General features: G+C 43.5%; 1 protein-coding gene across 2 annotated transcripts in view; it reads right to left on the bottom strand.

Moving 5' to 3' along the window:
* Positions 1-13,844: 13,844 nt before the first annotated feature.
* The window catches only part of ATP10A (ATPase phospholipid transporting 10A (putative)), a 157,240-nt gene continuing 151,875 nt past the window's right edge, over positions 13,845-19,209 (bottom strand). Inside the window, exons 17-22 of one of the 2 annotated variants that reach the window (XM_075916477.2) lie at positions 18,563-18,763; positions 15,821-15,901; positions 15,629-15,733; positions 15,340-15,370; positions 15,183-15,201; positions 13,845-14,724 (exon numbers count right to left, since the gene is read on the bottom strand). In XM_075916477.2, coding sequence (XP_075772592.2) covers positions 14,010-14,724; positions 15,183-15,201; positions 15,340-15,370; positions 15,629-15,733; positions 15,821-15,901; positions 18,563-18,763 — 1,152 coding nt within the window. In that variant the 3' untranslated portion in view covers positions 13,845-14,009. Of the gene's footprint in view, positions 14,725-15,182; positions 15,371-15,628; positions 15,734-15,820; positions 15,902-18,562; positions 18,764-19,209 lie in introns of both variants that reach the window. The other variant, XM_006116091.5, reaches the window with a different exon arrangement.

Below are 19,209 nucleotides of genomic sequence, written 5' to 3'. Positions count from 1 at the left end.
CGGGCCCTGCCAAGCTTGGCATTAAAGGCCTGTTGGGAAGGGTTGAGGTGTCCTGTGTAGGGCTTCGTGAGCCAGGGTTGCAGTGGGTAGGCCACATCCCCCACCAGGCACACAGGCACATTCACGTCCCTGACCCTGATGTGGCGGTCGGGGAAGAAAGTCCTGGCATGCAGCCTCTGGCACACGGAGGAGTTGTGGTATAGCTGCACATCGTGTGCTTTGCCGGACCAACCCATGCTGATGTCCACAAACTGGCCCTGGCGGTCAGACATGGCCTGCAGGATGACCAAGGAGTATCCCTTCCGGTTGATGTAGAGGGAGGCCTGGTGTTCCGGGGCACTGATGGGGATGTGCATCCCGTCGATTGTCCCCCCCACAGTTGGGGAAGCCCCGGGTGTCAAACCCCTCGATCACCACATCCAAATTGGTGACGCAGATGATTGCAGAGCAGCACTCTATTGATGGCTTTGACCACCTGCAGAGGGACACAAAAAACCATTGAGAGTCACTGGGGTGCCAGGGTGGCTGAGGGTGTTCCTTCCCCGCCAGTGCCCCGCGCCCCCACTCCCAGGAGCAACCCCTCCCCCACTGCAATCCTGGCCACCGCAGGCAGTCCGTAGTGCAGCTGGGACAGACCAAATCCTCCCAGGGAGGGGACTGTCACCACCTCCCCCTCTTTTCCCTAGGGCAGCCCATCCCCTCCTTGCAGGCCCCTTCTGGCACAGTGGCTGGAGACTGCAAGACCTGCATGAGCACTGCTCCGATGGTGGAGCTCCCCATGCCGAACTGGTTCGCCACGGATCAGTAGCTATCTGGCGTGGAGAGCTTCCAGAGGGTGATGGCCACCCTATTCGAAATAAGATATTTCAGAATAACGCTGTAGTGTAGACGTACCCTTTAATGGCAACCATGGTTCAAAACTCCACAGACTAGACTGATTATAGTAATGAAGAAATACAGGTTTAAAAAATTAGCAGCACCAAATTAAGCTGGTTTCTAAATTTATTTTGTTGAAATGTGAATTTTAATTTAAAGGATTTGCTATTAAAATGTAAATATTTGCTAACAGTTATCAGAAAGGTATTCAATATTTTCATAATTTGCCCCTTTATTTACCATAGAGATCCCTTGTTCTAATAATTGTCATATTATGTTGTACTTGCCTACATTATTGGATGGAAATCGGGTAATGTGAAGATTAATGTCTGAGCTGTTGAGAGGAAGAATATTATACAAGATTCAGTTCTGAAGACACTTATACATGCACTTGACTGCTTGACTGTAAGGATGTGGCTAAGTGTTTGTGGGAACCATGCAAAGTGCTTTCGCTGTTTGTTATTATGATTAGATTTTATTGCTATGCTTCTACTAAGTGCTATGGGGAAATAGCATTTTATGCATAGAAACGTGTTATGTTAAATTATGTTGTAAGGTGTGATGTGAAACCAATTTTTGATTGCCGTGAAGCACTATTTGGAAAGTATGAACTTGCAAAACTCTCCTGCCAGTCAAGAACTGACAATACACAAAATAAGAACAAGACCAAGGTGCCTCTGCACCTGCAGACAACTCCCTAAGAGATCCTTTCTGTTTTCTTCTGTTTTCTGTTTCTGGACCAGCTTTTCACAAATTTAAGCATGTCTGCTGGAATGGTCTCTTCTGCCTACCCAGAATCCCCTCCTTCTAATCCCAAATTCACACTTCTCCAGGCCAAAAGTGTCCAACATAGCCTCTGATTCTGGGTGGTTTATTTTTTGGGTGTCCAGTTATCTGAGGCAACTTGAACTTGATTTTCCACCAGTGCATAACTCCTAATGTTCAACATCTCCCTATCTGTTCTAGTCGGGTTCCCAACATCAGAGGCTGCCTCTATAAAATGTCCTTCCTGTGCCCTGACATTTGACATTAGGACTTACCATCCACCAGTAGTAATGCAATAAGAATAAACAGAGTGATATCTCTGAATCAAAATATGGAAAAATACACCCTAGTTAAGTCATGAAACAAACGCCACAATTTTTGTGCATGCCAGTATATGCATCGATACTTGGAGCCAAGCTGTTTTGCAAGGAGAAGTCCATAGGGAGCCAGTGTAGACATTTCATACAGAGTAAGGAATGTGGTTGTTTAGTGCAGTGGTTTTCAAAGTTGGGTTTGCCATTTCCAGCCAACGGGAGCTGTGAGGCTCTGTGGTTATGGACACTTAGTTAAACAAAGGAGCTGATAGAGGAGGTATCTGAGCCTTTAGCTATGATCTTTGAAAAATCATGGCAGACAGGGGAGATTCCAGAAGACTGGAAAAGGGCAAATATTGTGCCCATCTATAAAAAGGGGAATAAGAACAACCCAGGAAACTACAGACCGGTCAGTTTAACGTCTGTCCCAGGGAAGATAATGGAGCAGGTAATTAAGGAAATCATATGCAAACACTTGGAAGGTAATAAAGTGATAGGGAATAGCCAGCATGGGTTTGTGAAGAACAAGTCATGCCAAACTAATCTGATAGCTTTCTTTGATAAGATAACGAGCCTTGTGGATAAGGGAGAAGCGGTGGATGTCATATACCTAGACTTTAGTAAGGCATTTGATACGGTCTCGCATGATATTCTTATTGATAAACTAGGCAAATATAACTTAGATAGGGCCACGATAAGGTGGGTGCATAATTGGCTGGATAACCGTAGTCAGAGAGTTGTTGTTAACGGTTCTAAATCCTGCTGGAAAGGGATAACAAGTGGAGTTCCTCAAGGGTCTGTTTTGGGACCCGTACTGTTCAATATCTTCATCAATGACTTAGATATTGGGATAGAGAGTACGCTTATTAAGTTTGCAGATGAAACCAAACTGGGTGGGGTTGCGACTTCTTTGGAGGATAGGGACATAATTCAAAATGACCTTAGCAAGTTAGAGAAATGGTCAGAGGTAAACAGGATGAGGTTTAATAAAGAGAAATGCAAAGTGCTCCACTTAGGAAGGAACAATCAGTTCCATACATACAAGATGGGAAGCGACTGTCTAGGAAGGAGCATGGCGGAAAGGGATCTAGGGGTCATAGTGGACCACAAGTTGAATATGAGTCAACAGTGTGATGCTGTTGCAAAAAAAGCAAATATGATTCTAGGTTGTATCAACAGGTGTGTTGTAAGCAAAACTCGTGAAGTCATTCTGCCGCTCTACTGTGCACTAGTTAGGCCTCAGCTGGAGTACTGTGTCCAGTTCTGGGCGCCACATTTCAAGAAAGATGTGGAGAAATTGGAAAGGGTACAGAGAAGAGCGACAAGAATGATTAAAGGTCTAGAGAACATGACCTATGAAGCCAGGCTTCATGAACTGGGCTTGTTTAGTTTGGAAAAAAGAAGATTAAGGGGGTACATGATAGCGGTTTTCAAATATCTAAAGGGTGTCACAAGGAGGAAGGAGAAAATTTGTTCCTCTTGGTTTCTGAGGACAGGACAAGGAGTAATGGGCTTAAAGTGCAGCAGGGGAGGTTTAGATTGGACATTAGGAAAAAATTCCTAACTGTCAGGGTGGTCAATTATTGGAATAAATTGCCAAGGGAGGTGGTGGAATCTCCCTCTCTGGAGATATTTAAGAACAGGTTAGATAGACATCTGTCAGGGATGGTGTAGATGGAGCTTGGTCCTGCCTTGAGGGCGGGGGGCTGGACTCGATGACCTCTTGAGGTCCCTTCCAGTCCTATGATTCTATGAAAGCCCCACAGCCTCACTAGTGGCGTACTTTGGTGGGCCTGTGACCCAACTTTGGATACCTCTGATCTAGTGCACAAATTGAGCCTGATATTTCCTCTGCCTTTTGCAGTCACTTACACCTCTGTATAGTGGGTGTCAAATCAGCAAAGCAGCATTTTGCTTTATTTTACGACTGCACACGGTACAAGGCAGGGGATAGTCAGACCCATTATTTATTGAGTGTATGAATGAGACTTGATCTCTCGAGAGCCACTGTACTGTATTTTTAATGCTTTTAGCTCGTACTTGGCTCGTACATTCAAAAGTAGCCATTGGCTGAAGCCCAACACTCGAACTGGCTTTGGAACTGGTTTATTTGACCTGTGATCTTTCCAGATCAGTGTCATTTAAATTCCCACTGGCTTTATGAAAAGTATGTTAAATGATGTTGTATGTCGAAGGGTTACAAGAGTGTGCTGCATGTAAAATCAGTGCTGTAATGCACCTCCCGGACCCAGAACTCTGCAGTGCTAAGTGTCTTCACTTGCCTTGATCTGAATGAGACTCAACTCAGCACCAGGCAGGATCAGCCCTTTAAAAGGATGCACAATCTCAGAAACCCTCCTTTTGTGTTAGCTGTTCAGAGGCCAAGCCACAGATTTCCCCAAACACATCCAAGCTGCTCATGAGCCACTTATTTATGGGGGGAGGAAGTGCAGCGAGGGGACAAATAACTGTGCATATGTAGCGAGAAATTAATTTCCGCTCTCCACCAAAGCAACTGGCAATGTAATTTTGCTAACAGAGGATGGTTCTATAAATATCACTGGAAACCACATGATGATGAAAACCACATCACGAATGCCTTACACTAATCCCTGGAAGTAGTCATTTCCCTCCAAGTATTTCCTAGCCATTATTATCAAGGTGCCATCTTTGAGGATTATAATGTCATGTGCAGGGCTCCATTAATGGCCTGCCCTGTAGGACATAAGAACGGACACATTGGGTCAGACACACATGGGGAGGCAGCCAGGCGCACGCACACAACTTCTGCCACATAAGCTCAGCAGGAGTTCTGGGCATCTCATTGGTCCTGACACTGGGACTTAGGTGCCTAAACAAGAGACTGAGACACTTGAGTCCTTTTATGCATTTTTAGGTCCTAGTTAGGGTTGCCAGACGGTTTCAACAAAAATACCAGACATACTTGACATTACATCACAATCGACATTACATCTTATTTAGAAAATACCGGACATTTATATTTTCTCAATTTGTTTCCCGAACAGAAAGCTCAAATACTGGACTGTCCGGTTCAAAACCGGACACCTGGCAACCCTGACCCTAGTGTCTTTTGTCTGTACAGCACCAGTTCTTTAATTTTTGTTTTAATTATTGTACACACTAAGGGTACGTCTAGACTACAATCCTCTTTCGAAAGAAAGCGTCTAGACTGCAACCTCTTCTTTCGAAAAAGTGAGCCGCTTTTTCGAAAGAGAGCACCCAGGCAGTCTGTTTGCATTCAAGAAAAAGCCCTGTTTGCATTCAAGAACGCCTTTTTTTGAAAGAACACATTTGAAAAAAGGCGTTATTCCTCGTGAAATGAGGATTACCGCCATCAAAAGAAAAGCCGTGTTCTTTCGATTTAATTTCGAAAGAACGCGGCTGTAGTCTAGACGCAGGTGAAGTTTTTTCAAAAAAAGGCTACTTTTTTTTGAAAAAACCCTGCAGTCTAGACACAGCCCAAGGGACTGTTCAAATTCAGACATGTTATAAATTGTAATAAATACATGGCTGATATGGGGCAAGGGCCTGAAATCTTTGCTTAGTTTTAATTGTGACCTTTCTCTAGGCAAAACTCCCATTGGGCCAAGTCGTTAGGTATTCACTCAATTTGTTTGCAAGCACACCCATATGTCAAAATTACTGGGCTAGCTGCGTAGCTGTCCCTTCTTGGGGGTCTTACCAAGCACACCCACAAGGTCCACCTCCTTAGGACTTTACCTCTGCTGGGTAAACCGGGTCCTAGTCCTGACCACAACTTGGGTTACAGCTGCCTGGCTATGGACCCCGACTGCTTTAGGGGGGGTACAACAGCTGCTGAAAGTCCTTTTTCTCTCTAGGAACCTGGGACAGTCGATAGTGGCAGTGGACCAGAAACAAATTTCTCCAACATAAACTGAGGTGTATTCATGTCTCCAAAGTAGGCAGTGCAAAGGGTAAAAAAATGAAAGCCTACTCACATGGCCTTTCTGATGCATTGGTAAGCTCCCCTCCACCCGCTGAACTCCACTACTGGCAGGGAGAAACAGCTTGTAGTGCAACAGCCTGCCCCGTGGCTGTGTGTCAGGCAGACTGTGGGCAATTTTCACTGACACATCCTGGCCAGCCTCTCTGGGTATGTCTACACTGTAACTAAAACCCCGCGGCTGACAGATTCATGGGCAGTGGGCCTGTTTAACTGCTGCATAGATGTCTGGGCTCCGGCTGTAGTGCAGCCTCTAGAATCCTGCACGGAGGAAGGAGCCCGGGCTTCAGCTGAAGCTGGAATGTCTACACCCTGCAGCCTGAGCCAAGTGCACAGCAGTCAGCTGGCACAGGCCAGCAGAGGTGTCTAATTGCAGCACAGACGTATGCTCTCAGCTCACCCAACCAATCTCCCTTTGTAGGTCCTTGATGTTTTGGATCTCCTTTGGTCCCAGGCTCTAGTCTTGGAAAAAGTAAACTATTCGCATCTGGATGGATCCCAGACATTTCTCCCCAAGGAGCCTTATCTTTGCTATAGTTTTGTTTCCTGTGGATTTCTGTCTCAACGGTGTCTTTTGATGTAACGCCTGGAAGTCAGACAGATTCCTATCTAGAGAACAACCCACTGAGGGTATGTGACATTGATACACTTGTCCCAGTTTGTCATAAATAGCATCTTAAAATTTGTCCTAACAAGAATTCTTGCATTGGCAAAACAGACTTCAGCAATTTGCCTTCTTTACTTCCCTTGGGTATGATATGCTAAACCTTCTCTTGGATGGCTAAATGTGATGATCCACCTTACACGTGAAAGGGAAAATTACTGGACAGAGCAAACACCCCTAAAACCACTTGGAAGACACTGATCAAGTTGGAGCAAAGGTCAGAAGATCAAAATATGTCCCAAAACCTTTTAATAGGTTCTGCTTTCAGGGAGATTAGTTTTACATTGCCCATTTTGTTTAAATAACACATGACCGTTGGAACCTTGCCTACATTTTCAAAAAGGCAGCTAATTTTTGGGTTGATTGGTTCTTGTGTTCCCAGCCTCAGACACTGAGGGCTTGATTTTCAGATGTCTTGAGGCCAGGAATGCTGTCTGAAATCAATTCCGCTCAAATTAAATTTCTGTGGGGCTGTAAGTGCTCAGCACACCTGAAAAAACAGGCCCCTACATATCTAAAGCTGGGCATCCAAAATTAGACACTTACAAATTTGGCCCTGCATGTATCTTTAGGTTACAAAAAGGATATTTTGCTGCAATTCCAATTTTATTTTTTAATTGAAGACACACAGCCTGGAACTGTTAAATGGCTTATTCATTAACATTAAGAAATCTTAATTAGCTTCACACATAAGCACTATCTATCAGTTGTTGGAATTCTTTTTACTAATTAAGCATCCAAAATCCCCACTGCAGCAATCCTGGAGACTGGCATGTCTAAGGCAGCCAAGAGCCAGCACAGCACATTTTCAATAGTGTCTCAAACTGCAGTCACCTAAATAGATTTTTAATATAGGGTATTGTTATTGGAAAGTATGGGAGAAAAAATAGACTTTTCCATGATATCTGGGTGGCAGATTGCTTAGTAACGTAACAGAGGGTATGCCTACACAGAGCAACAGAAGCAAATCTCCCAGCTTGGATTGACAGACTTGAGCTTAAGTTCTGAACTTTGGGGTGGGATTGCAAATTTGCTACTCTTCCATTGCATGACATGTTTATCCAGACTCTCTGGCCGACTATACCATCGTTTCTCAGAAATCTTACATGTGTTAAGATACAAAGTACACTTCCAAAGTTAACTGGAGACTGAATAATGCCGCAGGGGCTGTACAGTTTGAACTGAGAAATTGCTGTGGCAAAAGATATTTTATTTGGCTTGGGTTTTTTAATGTGGATTCCAGGAGGAGGGAGAAAATGTGATTCCCAGATGACTGGACCACCAAGGGAAGCAACATCCACATTTGATGTAATTTACCTGAACTAGACTTTTAACATAGCCACATATTGCAATATAAACAATGTTTGTATTTTTATATAGCACCTTTCGTCAATAAAAATCTCAAAATGTTGCACAAACATCAATGTGTAGGTCACTAGTACTTGTTATACAGTGCCTAGCCCAATAGGACTCCAGGCTCAGCTGGGGCCTCTAAATCAGTGGTCCCCAACACGGTGCATTCGTGTGCGCCCGCCAAGTGCTCGGGGCTGGCCTGGCCCTGGGCACGTGGCACATGCACAGTGCCAGAGCCGGCCCCAGGCGCATGGCGCACGGTGAGCGCTGGCCCCGGGAGCGCCGCTAATTGGCCGCCCGCGCTCTGGGCGTGCGGTGCTTGGAGGAGGGAGCAAGCCCCGGGCGCGCGGCACTTGGGGGAGGGAGGGCGCCGGCCCCGGGCGCACGGCGCTTGGAGGATGGCGCTGGCCCCGGGCGCGTGGCGATTGGGGGGGGCACCAGCCCTGGGCACGCGGCCCTTGAAGGTGGCCCCGGCCCCGGGCGCGCGGATATGGGGGGCCCCACCCCCTGGCGCCCGGCGGGCGAACGGCCACCCCCCCTGGCGCCCGGCAACCTCCAAAGGTTGGGGACCACTACTCTAAATGATATAAGAACATATTAAGGATAGGAAGAGAAAAAGGAGGGCTACAGACTCCGCATGCCTGTCTTGTGACACCTGGACCTGTGCTGCAGTAGCAGTCACAAGGACCATACAGATCAGCTTCCTGCCCTGGCCAGAGACACTGTTGGGCCATGGAGCGGATTTCATTTCCCCAGCCTCGCCAAGCTTCACCCACTTAATTTCTGAATATTCTGGCGTTATGTGGGTGAAGTGGGTTTCACTCTGACATCCTGTTTTACAGCTAAGGAAATGTTTCTACCAGATGGCAATATTTTCACACTGATATAGCTTTACGGAGGTGTGCCATTACTTCCTTTGACATTAAAAAAAATGTATAATCCCATCAAGGAAAGTTCATTGGACTGGCACATGAGACACAGTCCACGTTAAACGTCTGCCAGCTAACTTGCCAAATGAATCCTTCCAACAGGGTTATTTGAGATACGTTTGGTGGTACAAGCATGTGCAAAAATCTATTACCTGATTCCTAAGGTAACAATACAGAATGCAGAAGTATTATGACACTTTTAACCAGTAAGAATCTATTAAAAAGAAGAGAGGTTTCCTCTATTTTAGACCTAACACCTTTTTTTGAGGTAAGAAAAAATTGTAAAGCCGTTTTAAATCACAAGTCCTTCCCCAAGTTAATTTCATGTTTAATAAAAAGCTAGAATATGCGAGTTGTGTGGATACATTTAGCATACTCAATAATATACTTCATAAAGAAGACAGAAATATTCTCATTCCCAAATGTTGTTTGGCTGTATGGTTGCATATCATGCTTTATCAGCACAATATACATAAAGACTGATAGTAACCCATTTTTTATATTGCTTTTACTTCTTCCCTTCAGGTTTCACATTATATCAATTCTGTCTGTTTGCGATAAGAGGCCAACATACAAACATTTTGCAGTACCCATGGGCTACGTCTATACTGCAGGCTTCTTGCGCAAGAACTGTTTTGCGGAAGAGTTCTTGTGCAAAAGGTTTTCCACAAGAGCACATCCACACTTCCATGTGCTTTTGTGCAATGTCGCAGAGCAGGTCCTTTTGACCATGGCCTCGTGTGCACCCTACCCATTCTGCCACACAAAGGCCCCTCACAGAAAATGTAGGCCGCTGACACACTCTGAGAAAGCATAACTTGTAAGTGCACAATGCAGCTTTCTGTGAACGGAATTTAACCTTGTAGGCATCAAAGAACAGAGAGGTGAGCATGAAAAGAAAGAGCACAGCTGCAAGAGATGGATAAGACTCTCTTGACCAGTCCTTGAAGGTGAGGAGGTAGGCAGAGGGAGATAAGACGCAACTGCCATGCACACTGACCATGCCCGCACCTGGCACTGTCCACGGGGCCGTCAAGCGGTCATCATGAAAAACCTATAGGGCACTATTGCACATTACCTCATTACCAGCCTGTCAGGCCCGGCCAGGGAACAGACCCTAATAAGGTACCGGATATCAGGTTATGTTATAAAAGACCCTCAACCCCTTTGTTCAGCGAGGTTCTGTGTATTGAGGGCACGTGTCTTTTTGCCCGGCTGAAGGATTGATCACCCTGAGGCTGCCTCCCCACCTTTTGAGTCAAAAATAGGGGTGCATGAGTTCTGAGCATGCTCTGAGTTCTAGTGTGTTTTTATGCTGTTATCGTTGCTGGATTTGTAAGTATTGCTTAAATATATTAGTTATTGGTTTAGTTAATAGTTGAATCGTGTTAATTTCACTGTGTAATTCTGTAGAGTGTAACTGAGTTCTATTAACCACACTGTGTAAATTGTATAATCTTGTGTTGTGTAGTGGTGTTGTATTTAGGCCAAGTATAAGTGTTAGAAATAGAAACCCAGGAGTTGTTAAGTTGTAGAGGTAGATTAATGACTAACTCCACCAGCTGCCCTAAAATAACCATAGAGGGGCTGGCTGTGAACGGAGTTTTTATTATCATTATATTGGCTTTGTTTTTGTATTTTTTGCTTGCATGCTGCGCTGCCTTAAGTGAATTAGAGATAGTGATTTAATATAATCGAATTATAATCACAACGTTTGTAATCAGTTAAGTGCAGTTTGGTTCAGTTTTCCCCTCCTTTTAGGCACCAGTTTTCCCCACCATTAGGCAATTGCTTGTTTTAAAATTCATGTAAAAGTCACTTCATTTTTGATAAAAGAACCATTCTGTTTAATAAAAAAATAATTTGTTTCACCATCATCCAGTAGTTTTCACTGGGTAGTCGGCTGTAACCCCAGGGGGCTCCCATCACCGAACCAAATTGCGACATGCAAGAGATGTGCTTTTGCGCAAGAGCGTCCATGGCAGTGTGGATCCTCTCTTGCACAAGAAAGCTCTGATGGCCATTTTAGCCATAGGGGTTTCTTGCACAAGAAATTAATGTTGCCTGTCTACACTGCCTTCTTGTGGAAGAGCTTTTGTGCAAGAGGACTTATTCCTTGTGGGGAGAGGGATACATCTTCTGGAAAAGGCCCTGTTTTTCAACACTGTACTGTAAATTTACTTGTGCAAGAACGCACGTGCAGTGTAGACGATCTGCAAGTTTTTGCACAAGAACAAAACCTGCAGTGTAGACATAGCCAGAGAGTCTTAGAAATCAGCATACGTCAAACACTGGGGCTTAATGTTGAGGGAATCTATGGGAACCAACATGGCTGGGATTTCCTGTCAATGGACAGAGAATAAGGTTTGCAAATCCTGGGATTACATAACTAATAGTAAACAAAAAATAGGATGTTGTGAAAACTCAAGTAAAGTGACAACAATATCCTGTATCAGTTTGTGTGTGAAGATGGCACACACTGTGGGCATGTCTACACTAAAATTATTTCAGAGTAAGTTATTTTGAAATAATAACTTCTAAAAGAACTATTTCGAAATAGCGTCTCCACACCACAGGGAAGCTTCAAAATGAGTCCAAGGCAGGCTCCCTTAGGGTATATTTAAACTACAGGATAGGGTCATATTAAGATACGCAACTTCAGCTATGTTAATTGCATAGCTGAAGTCGAAATACCTTAACTCAACTTTTTGTGCTGTCCACACTGCAGGAAGTTGAAGGGAGAATACTCTCCCTTTGACTTCCCCTACTCGTCATGGAAGCAGGACTATCGCATCGACCCTCTCAGTTTGAATTAGCTGCCTTAACTAGACCTGCTAATTCAAACCCTGGAAGATTGGCAGCAGCAGCTTCAATCTTCTCTGTAGTGTAGACATATCCTTAATGTGGATGCGCTACCTTGACTTAGAACCCCCGGAAGCACTGGAGAATAATTATTTTAAATGACTCTGGGGAATAGTTATTTTGAAATAGCAGCAGTGGAGCGTCCACATTAACGCTACTTCAAAATAACTATTTTGAAATAAGCCCTATTCCTTATGGAAAGGAGGCGTTATTTCAAAATAACCAGTCCCTTATTTTGAAATAATGAGCTTTGTAGTGTGGACACTCTGCTTGTTATTTCAAAGTAATTTTCTCGTAAAGACCTGGGCTAAAGGATTATATATGCAGACTGAAAACAGACTCCTTAGAGAAAGATGGTCACTAATGACTTGGGCTTCAAGTTACTACACTAGAAGTGGAAAAAGGCTATACAGGCAGTCCCCGAGTTACGCGGATCCTACTTATGTCGGATCCGCACTTACGAACGGGGCTTTCTCGCCCCGGAGCTCGCAGGCAGCGGGACCGCCCAGAGCGCAGCAGTCCTGCCACCTCCGGGGCGAGAAAAGCTGCTCCGGGTGCCCCTGGTCTGCTGGGGACCGTCTCCAGCAGACCAGGGACACCTGGAGCAAAGCCGGGGAGGCGGAGGGGTCCCGCGCGTCTGAGGCTTTGCTCTGGCAAAGCCGGGGAGGCGCGGGACTCCCCCACCGCTGCGGCATTGCTCCCGGTGTCCCTGGTCTGCTGGAGACGGTCCCCAGCAGATCGGAGGCACCGGGAGCAAAGCCGGGGAGACGGAGGGGTCCCGCGCCTCTGATGCTTTGCCAGACCAGGGACACCGGGAGCAAAGCCGCAGCGACCAGGGACCAGGGACACCGGGAGCAAAGCCGCAGTGACCAGGGACCAGGGACACCGGGAGCAAAGCCGCAGCAGCGGGGGAGTCCCGCGCCTCTGAGGCTTTGCCAAAGCAAAGCCTCAGAGGCGCAGCACCCCGCCGCTGCTGCGGCTTTGCTCCCCGTGTCCCTGGTCTGCTGGGGGGGGGGGGCGCAGCTAGTGCGCCCCCCCCCCCAGCAGACCAGGCTTTTGTTGTGGACCCTGGGGTAGAGCAGCTGGGGCGCTGCCGGGTTGGTCCTGCAGGGACCTACCTGGCAGCCCAGCTGTTCTGTCCCAGGCTCGAGATTCAGCCGCTGTTGAAACTGATCAGTGGCTGATTCCAGGAAGCTGGGGGCAGAGCAATTCTGCCTCCAGCTTCCTGTAGTCAGCCCCTGGTCAGTTTCAGCAGCAGCGGCTGAATCTGGAGCCAGTTCCGACTTACATACAAATTCAACTTAAGAACAAACCTATAGTCCCTATCTTGTACGTAACCCGGGGACTGCCTGTAATCCATAACAAAAGGGCTTTCCCTGTTCTCGTTAGCAAACAGGACTTACACTCTTCAGCAAGTTATGTGGAGCAGACTGCAACATGCTGAGTATGCTTTCAATTTCCTCTGACTTATATGATACTGCACATATAACATACACTTATTTCCCCCCAAAATATGTCTTTATAAAGCAAAATAGTTTTCCTTTTAGAAAGGAATGGCCTGACCTGCCATGTGCAAACTGTTTTTACTGATTGCAAATGAAGAACTGAACTCTTATTAATGCCAAACTAGGCAACCATTTTGTATATGGATGGTCATTTTTTATTGTTTTATCATAAGAAATAAAATGTATTCAGGAGATTTCAAAATATGACAACATTCACAAGTTGCTAGTGTTTATATGGTGGCAAGATGCTGTTAATATTTACAAAAAAGTATGATACTTTCAAAATCCTGCCTGGCAGTTTTCCCCTTAAAAACTTGATTGTCAGACCTCACAGAGATTTTTTATTTTAAATCAGATAAATTTAAATCACACAAATTATCCAAACCGCTGGGATACAGTGTTATCATTATGTATTTTCCTTTTCATGATTGCTGAACCAACTATAATCATGTCTATAATTGCTCCTGAAATTCAAATCTTTTGGGGCAATACTTGCCAAAATGAAAGAGAAGCAACTGGAAAATGAAAGTCCTGCATTTTCTTATAAAATGTGATGAAAAAAATAAAGAGATATTGGAACATCCAAGTATATTTTTTTCTTTATATTTAAAGCTTTTATTTCAATATATAATATTTAAAGATTTTTTAAATAATTTTTGTACCTTTGATCTCCTGTTTCATCTCTGGAAACAAATGGAATAATTTCACTATAAATCTGTGCAAACAGAAACAATATAAATGTACTCAAGGCCCATGTCATAAGAAGGTGATTTCATGAGCTTCATTTTTACAGCAATCTGTTGGGGTCCCTTTAATTTGTTTTTGAAAGTCATTTGAGTTCTTCCCTGTTAAGCCTTTGAAGTCCTGATACAAAGAAGATGTGGAGCCAAGCACAGACACGTTGCCCTGCACTTCATTTTGTAACTGACTTGGTGGGAGTTGTAAAAGTCTCCCAAATCGACTGAACAAGGGTGTTGATGTGATCCAGTTCAATAAACTGAAGCCTGACTGGTCTATTGTTGAGTTCCATGGGAACGTTTCTTCTACAGACATTGACTCCATCTCTGAAGCATTGTGAGTAATTTTGTCAAATTCCAGGTATTGTTCTTGACTATTTGTCACTGAAGAGTGTTTATTTTCCCCACATAACAGGGGGCCAGCAGGCGAGACAGTAACACTCAGTCCTGTTTTGTGTTCTACCCTTGTACATGATGGGAAAGCTGGGTTGTAGCCATGCTGAGATGGTTCTGAAGTAGGGGTTTGTTTGCAGGCCTTAAAACTATCACTAGCATTTGACTGAGGATCCTGTGAGGAATGTTCTGTACATGGTAGCTTCTGGGGAATAGATTCCTTTTTGATATTCAACCGGTTCAGAATCTGGCTGCGAGCGTCCAGAGGCCATCTATTCAACTGGCGTCCAAGCTGAAGTTTGGTTGGAAAAATAGTCCCCTGAAGAGTTCGGTACAGAAATCTGAAGGAGGAAAAAATTCATGTATGAAAAGACACCCCAAAGATACAGGAACTGCTTATGATTTTTATCGAGGGAAAAATGTTCACAGAACACAGTATAACAATTACTTTAACAGAATGAGAATTGGAACAGGCAAGCAGCACACTTAATTCATTTTAGATTTCACATTTAAAATAAAAAAAATTGTCCCAAGAAGAGCTGTGAGTATGCTGACAATGGGACCTACAATAACCACCCACCAGTGATATTAATATACCAGTAATTTGACTCTGCTAGCTAGCAACCTTAAGTAATCAAATGCAGATAATAATATTCCTTATCTGGCTGAGAATTTTAAAAAAATAGAAAAGTCCTCACCCCAAAATTATTTTCAGGTATCTCCCTTCGCCTTTCCTCTAATTCTACCCCAGACAAAGTACATGAGCCTCTAACATATGCACGCAAGGAAGATACTGTACCTGGGCAGTAATGCAACAACTGGTGATATAATACAAGTCAAGTAAAACACAGGATCTCCCATCAATTTTTCCATAGTCCAGTAGGGATTGGATGGAGGATAACATATTGGACAAGAAACATTATAAATCAGAGCCACAATGAAAAATAAAAGGATACTGAAGACACAAGATGACCAGTGGAGCAAAGTCTAGAAGAAACAGGAACACAAACTGATTTTTAATTTTCTGGTACAAAAATCCAGGTGTGTATTTTCATAAACCATTATTCTACAAACAGGATTACAAAATTGCTCAAAGTTTAAATCATTTTTATGTTTGGTTACAATGCCTGATAAAAACAGAAGTGCTGAAGAAAATAAAACAAGCTTTAGTTAATTTTAAAGAATGATGCTAAGGAAATAAGTAAACTATCCCAGAAGCATATAATTTTCCTGTAGACAGCTTACCCAAGTTTTGGTTTCAATAGCCAAATGTAATATAATGGTGAAAAGAGCTATTGTGGTGATGGGGGTTCCCCAGGAGAATATATCCACCTCTGAGTCATAGTAAATCTGAAAAGAAGGAAAAGGGATTCAATCTGTATTTTCAAGCCTGTTCCTCACATTGCATGAAATAGAATGTCTGAAGAGATAACTTACAAAATAAGGAATGAAAAAACAAACGAGGCTTTGATAGAGAGCATCAATCATGTTCATCCAAAACATATGTGGTTGGTACTCCTGTGACACAAAAACATACAGTAAGAGACAAATGAAGAAGTCATTTGTTATTACCAGAAACATCTAAATTGCAATGTATTTTTTCAGTGCTTGTGCAGATAACCTCATCACTCTTTTTTCCCTTCCCAAGCCAACAAACTCCACCCTCCTGCTGGAGTGATTAGTTGGGGTTTCCATGACCAGAATTTCTGCCTCTAAAGCATCCTCTTCTGTAGTTTTTTCACAAGAGGGTATAATTTAGAACTAAGGTCCTGAACAAGCAAAGGCTTTCATAGCCCTACTGACTTCAGTGGAGTTACATACTTGTAGCGTGTAAACTTCTACACATGCAGACATCTTTGCTGGACTAGAGGCAAAGAGCCAGATTTTCAAATGTATTTTGGGTGCCTGATTTCAGTGGGGTGCTTGGCACCGAAGCACATTTCAATATTTGGTATTATGGCATCTACATATAAAACAAAAGACTCTCAAAACAGTTTAAATATGAAAGTATGCAGCTTACTTTGAAGGAAAAATCCATAATGATATTTAATGAATATTTAAACAGCAATATAATCACTCCTTAAGAAACAGTACTGAATTTTACTAACCAATTAGTATAAATAATTTAACCATTTTTACATTCACATGAATTATCATATACCGTATTTTCCGGCGTATAAGATGACTTTTTATACTAAAAAACATCCCCCAAAAATCGGGGGTCGTCTTATACGCCGGGTATAAACAAACAGGCAGTTCCCGACTTGCAGGTACGAACGGGGCTTTTCTCGCCCTTGCAGACCAGGAAGACGCAGAGCAAAGCCGCGGAGGGGCTCCAGCAGCGGGACAGCCCAGAAGTGCTGCAGCTGTCCCGCTGCCGGCGTCCTCAGAGGCTTTGCTCCCGGTGTCCCTGGTCTGCTGGAGACGGTCCCCAGCAGACCAGGGGCACCGGGAGCAAAGCCGCAGCAGTGGCGCGGCACCCCGCTGCCGCTGCGGCTTTGTTCCCCGTGTCCCTGGTCTGCTGGGGGGGGGGGGGGGAGGCGCAGCTAGTGCGCCCCCCCCCCCCAAGCAGACAAGGCTTTTGTTGTGGACCCTGGGGCAGAGCAGCTGGGGTGCTGCCGGTTGGCCTCTTAAGGGGGGGTAGTCTTATACGGCGAGTATAGGCAAAAACCTATGTTTTAACTAGAAAATTAGGGGGTCGTCTTATACGCACAGTCACCTTATATGCCGGAAAATACGGTATAATAACTGAATATAGAGGAAATCATTCTGTAAACATCATATTTGTAAAATGCTTGTATATTTTACTGATATTCTTATGCTGGTTGCACATTTCCTATGATAAAAAATATTCTTTTCGTGATTTTTTTCCTCCTCTAGCTCAAGGTTTCCTGAGCGTAGAGATGAGACTCTCAGAAAATTCTTGCGTTCTTTGGTCTAATAAAACAACACACATACCAATTCAATAAAATTTTTTTCCAAAGAGCAAAGTAGGGACAAAGCAGGAATGGCTTAGAAAAATTTTCTTTATAAGCCTTTTTAGACAGATATTCTAAATGTAATGTAAAATTGCTTAATACATTCAAAGAACTTCTGAATGGACAATTGACTCAGCTTTGAGAAAGAACTTGTTTGTGAATGTGAAAGGTTTCTCTTATTAATCTGTAGATTGGTTTGTCAATGAAGAAAAACAAATAAAACTGTCTAAAATAACTCTAGCTATTTTTGTCAGCTTTTAATAGAAAAGGAAATCGGGGCATTTAGTTTGTGGAACTTTAATTGCAATGTTCAGGAGCAGCAGGCCAAAGAATGGAAATTTAAAAACCAGAAACAGCTGTTTAAAAAAAAAGAAAAGAAAAGAAATAAAATCAATAAAAATGCACTGAAAATGAGCAGTTCTGCAATTCCCTACCTCTTCTTTCAAGTATAGTATCATGGGCAGCAGGCATAAGAGGTGGTGGAAGGTAATGCCTCCCCAAACTGGGAGGCATAGTCCTGCCCACACTCTGCCCCTCCCCCCATTTCAGAATGGTTCTGGGCACACTTCCAAGTTACTCCTTTCCCCCTGATGGGATTGAGTGAGTTCTTGTGTTTGGTGAGTAAACAGTGTTATGCTATGATGGGAACGGTCCATTTTACTCTACTATACAATGACTTTTATTTTTGCCTCTATTTGAAACGTGGAACACCACCTAGCTCATCAGAGTAGATGCTTAGAATGAACTGTGGAAAAGAAAAAAATGCACTAACAAACATATAGCCAAGTACTTAAAGTTATTGTTTTTTAAAAAGACTTTTTTTCCTCGCTTTTTTAGTTTCTGGAATTTAGATATTTTGGTTAAGACTATTATAAGGTAGATCTCCACTGTGATAAAAATACTGAGTCTCAAAGCCTGGGTCTGCTTATCCGCGCTTGTGGGGCTTTGGCTGAGAGACTCTAAATTGTAGTGTAGACATTTGGGCACAGACTGGAGCCTGGACTTTGAGTCTACTCCCCTTTGTGGCAAGTTGTGGGTGTTAGATGTTCACCTAGAAATGCTAACAAACAAGAAAAAACTATGTCTCAGACTCCCATTCCTTAGCTTTATTTGGAGCCAACGTGTCCTTTGCCAATAAGATTTGTTTTCATTTAAACTTATGACCATCACAAAAAAATCTTCTGAAAGGCAAAGTTTTTACCTCCATGTTCTGGCCACTTTTGTAGAGCTGAGGTACTCCAATTAGCACTTCAGCTGGTACATTCTTATCCAGCACACCAGTGACCAGTTGTGGGAGAGAAGAGAATAATAAATTAAAGAAGATCAGGTACCACTGATCAATCATGGAAGACCCAGAGAACCCACAATAGAACTGGTACCAGAAGAGAAGGGCCACAAACATCTGCAATCAAATCAACAGTACATAAGGCATGATTAGTCAGGAATTTAAAACAAGTTAAAAAAACACAACAGTGTAAATCTTAGTACATTGTCTCTTCAAACTCTGTGAAATCATGTTGCCTTCAATCCCTCAAAGACTTTCACATGTGCTTAATCTTAAAATCATGAGTAATCCTCCTTAAGGACAACTGATCTTTTTTATTTCAAATTCTCACTACTCATGCTTAAAGTGTCTCAACAGGATTGTGATCTTCGATATGATTGGGGTTCTGCCACACATGAAATTAATTTTCAATCCAATTACAACTTTAAAAATGCAGCTAAACGTAAGTGAATAATGACATTTTTCTGGAGTTCCATATGTCTTTGATGAATGCAGAACTCTGTGCTGTTACGGTCAAAAGGAGGACTAGGTTTCTATTTCAGTATCTTGTGCTGGTTTGAGAA

Source organism: Pelodiscus sinensis, chromosome 1 (assembly GCF_052426305.1).
Source record: "Pelodiscus sinensis isolate ZL-2025 chromosome 1, ASM5242630v1, whole genome shotgun sequence".
NCBI lineage: Eukaryota > Metazoa > Chordata > Testudines > Trionychidae > Pelodiscus > Pelodiscus sinensis.
Note: the sequence above shows the minus strand (reverse complement) of the source record. Positions and strands in the feature narration are given on the sequence as shown.